The sequence below is a fragment of the Micropterus dolomieu genome, linkage group LG02 (genome assembly GCF_021292245.1).
Source record: "Micropterus dolomieu isolate WLL.071019.BEF.003 ecotype Adirondacks linkage group LG02, ASM2129224v1, whole genome shotgun sequence".
Taxonomy (NCBI): domain Eukaryota; kingdom Metazoa; phylum Chordata; class Actinopteri; order Centrarchiformes; family Centrarchidae; genus Micropterus; species Micropterus dolomieu.
This window is the reverse complement of record NC_060151.1, coordinates 32,869,620-32,880,281: the sequence shown is the minus strand read 5'-3', so window position 1 is coordinate 32,880,281 and position 10,662 is coordinate 32,869,620. Positions and strand designations below refer to the sequence as shown.

General features: G+C 45.5%; 1 protein-coding gene across 3 annotated transcripts in view; it reads left to right on the top strand.

Annotated features, from left to right (window-relative positions):
* The window catches only part of cdc27 (cell division cycle 27), a 25,086-nt gene extending 14,659 nt beyond the window's left edge, over positions 1-10,427 (top strand). For 2 of the 3 annotated variants that reach the window (XM_046040002.1, XM_046040011.1), the window contains exons 9-20: positions 3,856-3,965; positions 4,284-4,383; positions 4,458-4,638; positions 4,850-5,022; positions 5,709-5,861; positions 5,970-6,050; positions 6,200-6,327; positions 7,538-7,655; positions 7,815-7,943; positions 8,079-8,153; positions 8,240-8,378; positions 10,038-10,427. In XM_046040002.1, coding sequence (XP_045895958.1) covers positions 3,856-3,965; positions 4,284-4,383; positions 4,458-4,638; positions 4,850-5,022; positions 5,709-5,861; positions 5,970-6,050; positions 6,200-6,327; positions 7,538-7,655; positions 7,815-7,943; positions 8,079-8,153; positions 8,240-8,378; positions 10,038-10,129 — 1,479 coding nt within the window. In that variant the 3' untranslated portion in view covers positions 10,130-10,427. The remainder of the gene's footprint in view (positions 1-3,855; positions 3,966-4,283; positions 4,384-4,457; positions 4,639-4,849; positions 5,023-5,708; positions 5,862-5,969; positions 6,051-6,199; positions 6,328-7,537; positions 7,656-7,814; positions 7,944-8,078; positions 8,154-8,239; positions 8,379-10,037) is intronic. The other variant, XM_046040022.1, reaches the window with a different exon arrangement.
* The last annotated feature ends 235 nt before the right edge of the window (positions 10,428-10,662 follow it).

Below are 10,662 nucleotides of genomic sequence, written 5' to 3'. Positions count from 1 at the left end.
AAACATCCAGTATGCGGCAGTCCTGTGGGCGAAAATGCCTTGTTGATGCTAGAGGTCAGAGGAGAATGGTACCGACTGATTCAAGCTGATAGAAGAGCAACTTTGACTGAAATAACCACTCGTTACAACCGAGGTATGCGGCAAAGCATTTGTGAAGCCACAACACGCACAACCTTGAGGCGGATGGGCTATAACAGCAGAAGACCCCACCGGGTACCACTCATCTCCACTACAAATAGGAAAAAGAGGCTACAATTTGCAAGAGCTCACCAAAATTGGACAGTTGAAGACTGGAAAAATGTTGCCCGGTCTGATGAGTCTCTATTTCTGTTGAGACATTCAGATGGTAGAGTCAGAATTTGGCGTAAACAGAATGAGAACATGGATCCATCATGCCTTGTTACCACTGTGCAGGCTGCTAGGTGGTGGTGTAATGGTGTGGGGGATGTCTTCTTGGCACACTTTGGGCCCCTTAGTGCCAATTGGGCATCGTTTAAATGCCACGGCCTACCTGAGCATCGTTTCTGACCATGTCCATCCCTTTATGGCCACCATGTACCCATCCTCTGATGGCTACTTCCAGCAGGATAATGCACCATGTCACAAAGCTCCAATCATTTCAAACATGACAATGAGTTCACTGTACTAAAATGGCCCCCACAGTCACCAGATCTCAACCCAATAGAGCATCTTTGGGATGCGGTGGAACGGGAGCTTCGTGCCCTGGATGTGCATCCCACAAATCTCCATCAACTGCAAGATGCTATCCATCAATATGGCCCAACATTTCTAAAGAATGCTTTCAGCACCTTGTTGAATCAATGCCACGTAGAATTAAGGCAGTTCTGAAGGCGAAAGGGGGTCAAACACAGTATTAGTATGGTGTTCCTAATAATCCTTTAGGTGAGTGTAGATAAATACATAGAGTAAAAAATCCACAGACCAATACGATACAACATAGTTTGAAGGACATACAACAATCTTTTGTTATTTACTACTCGAACCTATACTCCCAACCCCCGGCAGCAGATTTAATAATGGTAGACCATTTTCTGGCTTCCGTTGATTTACCTTCAATAGGACTACAACAAAATAAGATGCTTATACAACAGATAACAGAGGAGGAAATTAACAAAACAATATCAAACCTGAAGGGGAATAAAATGCCAGGCCCAGATGGTTTCCCATCTGAATGGTATAAGCATTTTAGACCTACTGTTATATCTTGGAAACATGCCCTTATCTCCGTTATACCTAAGGTTGGGAAAGATGCAACCGAGTGTAGCTCTTATAGACCCATATCTGTATTAAATATAGACTATAAGATATTTGCAACAATACTGGCCAAAAGACTGGAAAATATAATCCCTGAATTGATTGATACTGACCAGACTGGGTTTGTCAAGAATAGACAAACTCATGATAATGTTCGTTGGGCGCCTCATCTTTTTAACCATATGAAGTCTGTGAAATCTGTAGCTCTTAGCCTTGATGCAGAAAAGGCGTTTGACGCTGTTAGGTGGCAGTTTTTATATGCGGTATTGAAACGTTTTGGGTTTAATAGTCAGTTAATCAGTTGTCTTAGCTCTTTATACATCTCACCTATGGCAAGGATAAAAGTGAATGGGGATCTGTCAGACTTGGTGCCTCTCTGAGTCCAGCGCTCTTCGCCCTTTTTATCGAGCCACTTGCACAGGCTATCAGAGAAAGCGAGGATGTGGCGGGCATCACCTTTATATGGCTTGGAACACAAGGTTTGCTTATATGTGGATGATGTGCTGGTGACCCTTACTAAACCTGATAGCAGCCTACCATCACTAATATCTCTTCTTAACACATTCAGCTCATTTTCTGGCTATAAATTAAACCTTCATAAAACACAGATCCTCACATTTAACTATAAACCAAACAAAGATATCTTAAAGCTTCTAAAGGGTAACTGGATTAACAACCAAATTAAATATTTAGGGGTCCAGCTGCCCAAAGATTTGAATGACATTTATAAACATAATTATATCCCACTAACAACTAATATTAAGGCAGATTTGAACCGATGGTTGCTGCTGCCAATGAATATGCATGACAGGATTGAATTAGTAAAAATGATTGTACTGCCTAAACTGCTTTATCTTTTCCTGGCACTGCCAGTTGAAGTGCCAACCAAACAATTTATTGAATGGAACAGAATGATTTTGTTTGGGGGAACCAGAGGCCAAGAATAAAGTACGAGACACTCCAACTGGCTAGAGATGAAGGTGGCATGGCTCTCCCATGTTTAGAAAATTATTACAAAGCTGCACAGCTTAGAGTTCTGATTGCATGGTGTGACCCCACATGTGATGCCAAATAGAAAGAAGTAGACCAGGCTGAAGTCTGTAACCCTCTCCCATCCATTCTTGGAGATAAACAGTTATTACAGTTACTTCAAAAACAAGTGTCTAGTTGGATCAAGGTGCCATTAAGTATCTGGTTTAAGGAACTTAGAGACAGGACCTTTTTGAGGATGATGCAAAAATCCTATGCTGGCCAGCATATGATACGGAATTTACTCCTGCAAAACTTGATAGTAGGTTCATAACCTGGTGCAGCAAGGGTATTACTGCATATTGGAAAATTTCATCTGGAAAAGGTCTTGACACTTTTCAAAGATGATTTCTATAGGTATCTTCAACTAAGACATCACTTTGATGCAGATATTATCTCCAAAAACCAGGACAGAAACCCCTTAATTAACATTTTTATAGATGCATGTAAGGGGAAAGTGACTAAAAAACAGATTTCTAAGACCTATTCAATACTACAAAAGGGGAAAAAACTGTCTACTATGTACATTAAGCTCAGATGAGAGAAAGATGCTGCAATAGAATTATCTGAGGAAGATTGGTTGAATATCTGTAAGACCATGGCAACCACCTCAGGCTCTGATTTGTGGAGGGAATTTACCTGGAAAAATACTGTGAGGTTCTTCATTACACCCAGAGTGAAGGAGCTTCAAAGTAAAAACATTGAACATGGTTGATGTTGGAGGAAATGTGGGTATACATCTGTTGGCCCCTTTCACATTTTTTGGGAGTGTCCTAAGATTTCCCCCTACTGGTCAGATGTGGTTAAAACTATTCAACTGATTATTGGACTACAGCTTGAGGAGAGTTTTAGTGTATTCTGTTTGGGCAACATACCAACTGGACTGAACAAACAAGACAGATATTTGTTACAAATATTGCAGGCAGCCGGTAAGAAGGCTATAACACGAAAATGGTTAAATGAGGAGCCACCAACTGTATCAGAATGGACAGACATAATACATGAACTTTATGTTATGGAGCGCCTAACTTTTTCTCTGACACTCATCGGAGAAAGGTGAACAGTACTGGAAAAAATGGAAATATTTTGTTAGTGAGATGTCACAGGAGGAATAGATCTGGACTGGAATTATATGTAAAATGTTGACTTAACAAACCTGTGTAATATTTTTTTATCTTACTAGATGGCTCTTTTAACTGTTTAATTTTGTTGGTCCTCTTTATGTTTTGTGTAGTTTTTTTTGTTAATGTTTGTAAAAAAAAAAAAATAAGAAAAATGTTCAATAAAAACAAAATTTCAAAAAAAAGATGTCAGTGTCAGTTCGTCCAGGTCAGTGGCTGCAGTCAGTCAAAGCAGGCCTGTAACTCCAGCTTTGACTCGTTGGTCCAACTTTTCACAGTCTTTACAACAGGTTTAGCAGATTTCAGTTTTTGCCTGTGTGTCGGGATAAGATGAACCAGACAGTGATCAGAGAGTCCCAAGGCTGCACGGGGAAAATTAAAATAACATATCTCTCTGTCTCTCTCTCTTTCTCCCCCCCCCCCACCTCAGTCTGTCTCCAGGATCAGTCAGTCAAAGTCTGTCTTCAGTCAGAGTGGTAACAGTAGAGATGTTCTCCCCATCCCCTTCAACCAATCACAGACCTCCGCCCCACATACCAGGTAACTATAGCAACCGGTCACAGAGCTCCGCGCCTCCTCCAGGTGTTGCATTGCTTACCTGTAAGAAGGGCGTGGCTTTGTAGTTAGCCCTCAGTGTCTCTGGTCCAATCAGAATGCAGCAGGCCGGCCAGGCAGATAGACGGTTTATGTTCGGTTAAGTCTGACGAGCTATTACTTTCTGTTAATGATCCTTTGAGTCAGACACATGATCCACATTACCAGCGGACAAATGCATCACAAGCACTGCAGGAAGGTCTGCAGGACCTCTGGGCACCATAGTCCACATCCTGCCTGTCTGATAACCTGCCTGTCTCTCAGTGGCTCCCCTCAGGTCCTCAGTCCCAGTATGTCTGGTCCTCCAAATGTTCAGCCCAGGAGAAGCTCCAGACTGTTTACTAGTGCCAGCTCTACTGCCAAGGTAATACTGTACTACTGAAGTACTACTGTTTTTTTAGCATTGCAGCCTCATAACCCCCGTCTCTGTTTCTGTAGGAGAACAGTAAGAAGTTAAAGATGAAGTTTCCTACGAAGATCCCCAACAGGAAAACGAAATGTAAATCAGCAAAGACGTCAAACAGCAGCAACCTGAACGAGAGCCTGGATATCCTGAGACTGGATCCCAGTCTGAGTCTACCAGACACCAAGATCCCCCAGTACCAGAGGGCTGCCGCAGGTAGAAATACTACCAATAATATCACAATACTGCAGTACCCTGGTCTGCTGCAGATATAAACTGTACTGATGAGAGCCGGCCCAAAGTTTAAGTCTGAACCTGGTTTCAGCTTCTGTAATCAGAACAGGAACATGTTTGACAGGAAGGCTGTTATGTGGTCTTACATTATAAACAGCGTCAGATGTGAGTTTTTTTCTCCGTGTGTGCGCAGACAGCGTGATGGCGTTGCTAAGGGAACTGGGGCGTGGTTACCAGGCGCTGTGCTCGTACAACTGCAGAGAGGCCATCAACATCCTGAGCTCCCTCCCTCCTCAGCACTACAACACCGGCTGGGTCCTCACACACATCGGCAGGGCTTACTTTGAACTGGCTGAGTACACACAGGTGAGACACACAGGTAGCACACCTGATTTTACATCAAGTACCAGTTTTCTCCCAATAAGTTAATATACAGCCTATTCTAATACACATTTCAACATTTAATGCTGTAAATAAACATGTAAAAAGAAGAAATAAAAATAAATGTTTATAAAGTGCGTGAATAAATCCAAAACTTTAACCCTGACCCTGGGTCGTCAGTGCGCATGTGTAGGCGTAGCGTGAATGTGTGCAGTGACAGAAGAGGAACACTTGCTGAAGAGACGGAGCTCCAGCTTCACAGGTGTTGTGCCGAGTTGTACGCACCTCGTAGACAACTCGGCGTGACAACATGCGTGAAGCTGCCGGCAGCAAAAAGTCTGCACAAAACTGATGAGTGAGAGAGAGAAGGGTCTTCAATAAGCCTCAGAGTCAGCTTCTCAGCTTCTCAATATTGAAATGGAGCTACCGTGTGTTACACCCACCCCCCCGCTCGCATATGCCATGTACAAAAACACACACGATTTTACTATAGGCAGGACTTGACGACTCTGATTGGACTATGTAAATCCTCAGTCGGGGACAGCCCTACAGCTAGCACACCTGACACGCCAGTGAGAGAGACACACACAGGAAATACGAACGGGTGACTCACCTGATTGGCCTGTGTGTAGTTTGTGTTCAGGTGTGACCCCCTGCTCGTGTGTTTGTAGGCGGAGCGTCTGTTCAGCGAAGTCCGAAGGATCGAGTCGTACAGAGTTGAAGGGATGGAGATTTATTCGACTACGCTGTGGCACCTGCAGAAAGACGTCGCCCTGTCCGCCTTGTCCAAAGACCTGACCGACATGGACAAGAACTGTCCTGAGGTAAGAACCTCACCTGACAACAGACCACCAAGGTCCACCACAGCCGTCCTGCCTGGTTCTGGTCGTGTTGCTGAACTTCTGGGACCCTGAACCTGTTTCTGTCTGCAGGCTTGGTGTGTAGCCGGAAACTGTTTCAGTCTGCAGAGGGAGCACGACATCGCCATCAAGTTCTTCCAGAGAGCCATCCAGGTGAGCTGCTGCTACCATGGTTACCATGGTTATATTGACTGATTGACGGGTGCAAAGGGTCTTCGATCAAATAACAGGGGTAGTCTCACCTGTCTGACTCTCTGCCTGTCTGGCCCTCCCCCGTCCCCCTCTCTGTACTGGTCTCTCAGGTGGACCCTGGCTTTGCTTATGCGTACACTCTGTTGGGTCACGAGTTTGTCTTGACGGAGGAGTTGGACCGAGCACTCGCCTGCTTCCGCAATGCCATCAGAGTCAACAACAGACACTACAACGCATGGTACGGTAACTATGGCGACCAAGCAGGTTACATCCCGTGCACCACACATATACAGTATCTTCCAAAGTGAGTCCACCCCTCACATTTTGTTTATCTTTTCATGTGACGACACTGAGGAAATGACACTTTGCTACAGTGTAATGTAGTGAGTGTACAGCTCGTATAACAGTGTAAATCTGCTGTCCCCTCAAAATAACACAGCCATTAATGTCTAAACCGCTGGCAACAAAAGTAAGGAAACCCCTAAGTGAAAATGTCCACACTGGGCCCAATTAGCCATTTTCCCTCCCCGGTGTCATGTGATTCGCTAGTGTTAGAAGAGGTGCATTTGACTTCATACAGCGCTGACTTTAATGTGATGCATGCTGGACTTAAAGTAAGGCAAGCTGGTTAGAAATTGTGTCCGGCTTTCGCCGTCGCTGCAAAATGTCACTATATCACATGACATTAAATACTCGCGGCAGCAGAAGCTGAGCACACATGCTCAGCGTCATATCCAGAAGTTGTCTTTGGGAAATAGACGTATGAGTGCTGCCAGCATTGCTGCAAGGTTGAAGGGGTGTGGGGGGTCAGCCTGTCAGTGCTCAGACCATAACGACCCCAAACACACTCCAAGATGACCCCTGCCTCGCTAAAGAAGCTGAGGGTAAAGGTGACGGACTGGCCGAGCAGGTCTCCAGACCTGAACCCTACTGAGCATCTGTGGGGCTCCTCAAACGGAAGGTGGAGGAGCATCCACCAGCTCCGTGATGTCGTCATGGAGGAGTGGAAGAGGACTCCAGTGGCAACCTGTGAAGCTCAGGTGAACTCCAGGCCCAAGAGGGTCAAGGCAGCGCTGGGAAATAATGGTGGCCACACAGAATATTGACACTTTGGGCCCAATGTGGCCATTTTCACTTAGGGGTGTCCTCACATTTGTTGCCAGCGGTTTAGACATTAATGGCTGTGTGATGTGTTATTTTGAGGGGACAGCAAATTTACACTCTTACACTCACTACTTTACGTTGAAGCAAAGTGTCATTTCTTCAGTGTTGTCACATAAAAAGATAGAATCACATATATCACAAAGATGTGAGGGATTTACTCACTTTGTGAGATACTGTATATTTACTCTACACAGCACCATCACCATGCTGTGTGTGTGTGTGTGTGTGTGTGTGTGTGTGTGTTCGGGTTCTAGGCACGGTCTGATGTATGTTCTGGGTTCTAGGTATGGTCTGGGTATGATTTACTACAAACAGGAGAAGTTCAACTTGGCAGAAATTCACTTTAAGAAGGCACTGAGCATCAACCCTCAGAGCTCAGTGCTGCTCTGTCACATCGGAGTGGTAAGTTATCCTTTAGCATCCTCCATCCACACCTGCTGCTCTGTTAGCATGTCGCGTCCTCCATCCACACCTGCTGCTCTGTTAGCATGTCGCATCTCTGGTGAATTGGACAGAAATGTGACTGACACTCTGTGGGTGGGTGGGGGTGTGTGTGTGTAGGTGCAGCACGCACTTAAAAAGTCTGATGCGGCTCTAGAGACCTTGAACAGAGCGATCGGGATCGACCCCAAAAACCCACTGTGCAAGTTCCATCGAGCGTCCATACTGTTCGCCAACGACAAGTACAAGGTAAGCGGCACGATCACTCTGACAGACTTCATACGTATTTACTGCGAATATAGTTTTAATCTTCTGTCCTTACAAGTCAAAACCACGAAGACCTGTCTCTCTCTCTGACCCGTCCTTCTGCCTGTCTGTCTGCAGGCGGCCCTTCAGGAGCTGGAGGAGTTGAAGCAGATAGTCCCCAAAGAGTCTCTGGTGTACTTCCTCATAGGAAAGGTAACGGAGATCAGCTGTTGGTCTGTCAGCTGGGCTGCTGAACCTCCACCTGTCTGTCCGTCTGACTGCCTGTTTGTCCTCCTCAGGTGTACAAGAAGCTGGGTCAGACTCACCTGGCTCTGATGAACTTCAGCTGGGCGATGGATCTGGATCCTAAAGGAGCAAATAACCAGATCAAAGAAGCCATTGACAAGAGATATCTGCCCGAGGACGAAGGTGAGACAGGTACACGCAGATCCATCTGATCAGAGAGCTCGTATCAGTGATTGAAGTATCCAGTGTATATAGTACTTGTTATGCAGTAAAATGGCTCCTCTGAGTGTTACTGATTTATTGATTATTGAGTGATCATGTGAGCAGCATGCGGACCGAACTCCTGAGTGTTGTCACATGTTCTGTCTGTAAAACATGCAACTCCTGTCAGATACATGTTCTGAAACATACGGCTGTAAAGTAGTTGGAGGCGGGGTGGGGCCCCACGGTGCTCTAAAGAGGTGGTATTCTGCTTGTTGGCTTTTCCCCTCTCCTTTATTGAGTTATATATCTTTTTTGTGCATGTAATAGGTTTGTAAAGTGAAAAAGCCCAAAGTCCAGCCCAAAGGGAGTTCCCATCTCCCACAGAAAACTCTGCTCTGAACTGCCTGAAAACAGCTTGTTTGTAGTCCAGCAGCTTCCCTTTCATCCCTGTGATGTCACAGGGATGAAAGCTAAATACGCCTCATAACGCTCGCCAAGCAGCTACTCCGACACACCCTCAAAAACGGTGAGCTGCAGCACGCTACCCTACTGGCAGTCAGGGGACATAAAGTTGTTCCTGTGATGTAGAGACAGAGCTCAGTTAAAACTTTATAGATGAAAGAGACTTTTGTTACAGATTAATAACTCGCCACTCTGAAACTCTCGCTCCAGTCCATGTTGCTAAGCTGGTCGGCAACATGTACAGCTGAACCGAAGCGGTTTACCGGCTTCTCAAGACCCGCCCTTTTCTGCTTCTGATTGGCTAGTAGTCCTTAACTAGGAACTGCGCATGTGCAACTCCCAACAAAGATCATTTAGAGACAAGATGTATCACTTGCAATGTGCAGTATGACAAAAATATAACCATGTAAACCTGTACTGGTACAGCCCCTAAATAGGATTTTGAACCTGAAAATGAGCAGAATACCACTTCTTTAACCTCACAGAGCTAGAGCAACAGGAAGTTCTCTGCAAGCAGCTAACTTCCTGTTTAGCTCTCTGCTAACTTGAAAGGGGGTAAAATGATGTAATGGTGCTTCTAGATTTCCTCAATGTTATTGAACCGAATGGATTCAGCTGTGATAGTGAAACGTGTGCGTGTGTGTGTGTGTGTGGGGGGGGTGTAAATAAAAAGAGCCGCTTCTTCAAAGTCATCTACGGGAAAATGTCTTTTGGGGCCGCTGTGCATGATGACCTGGAAGTTGCATTTCCACAGTTTGGCCACCAATCACCTTAGCTTTAAAGCACAGAGCACTTCCTAGGGAAGAAATGGAGGCGCGGCGGCCATCTTTATGGCCAGCCTGGGGTCCTGAGGCACAAAGTAACTAGCCTGATGTCTAATGTCTCCCTCCCTCTCCCCACCTGTCTTTCTACCTCTCTCCCCCATCTTTCTCTCCACCTCTTTCTCTTCACCTGTGTCTCTTCACCTGTGTCTTTCTCTCCATCTCTTTCCATCCATCTGTTTCTTTCTCTCCACCCGTGTCTCTCTCTCCATCTCATTTCCACCACCTATCTCTTTCTCTCCACCCGTGTCTCTTTCTCTCATCTCTTTCTCTCCACCCGTGTCTCTTTCTCTCATCTCTTTCTCTCCACCCGTGTCTCTTTCTCTCCACCCGTGTCTCTTTCTCTCCACCTGTCCCCCGTTAGCGGCTGAGGTGGACGACAGTCAGGACAGCAGTATCATGACAGACGCTGACGACACACAGCTCCACACAGCTGAAAGCGACGACGTCCTTTAACCCCACCCCCTCAATGTAACCCTGCTTCCAGCTCGAGCCAAGCCCCTCCTATTGCTCTGATTGGCCGGAGGAGTATTGTTGCCAGGCAACATTTTGACAGACAGATATTCAGTTTAGCTCTGCCCTGGCCCTCCTCCCTGCCCTCTGACTGGCTGACACAGACTGCTGCTGCCCTGAAGCCCATCCCCTAAACCTCTTCCTCGTATGTCATCGAGCTTGTCCTCTGACATCACAGCTGTTTTTTATGTTCTTTTTATCATCGTTACAGAAATAAACCAATAAAAATGTGTAAGCCCTGCCCACCGCTGTCTGTCTTATTACTGTTACCGACAGCCAATCAGAGCAGCTCTACACTGATTGGTTCAGGTGAGCGAAGTTACAGTCATATGATTAGATTATATTGTAACAGGCTCTGCTCAGTCGATCAGAGCACATTGCATGCTGGGTATAATATGTTGCCATGTTTGGATAACATACCATTTAAAGATTCACAGTGTATCAGTGTGAATTTTGTTCTCTGCAGTTTGAATCTG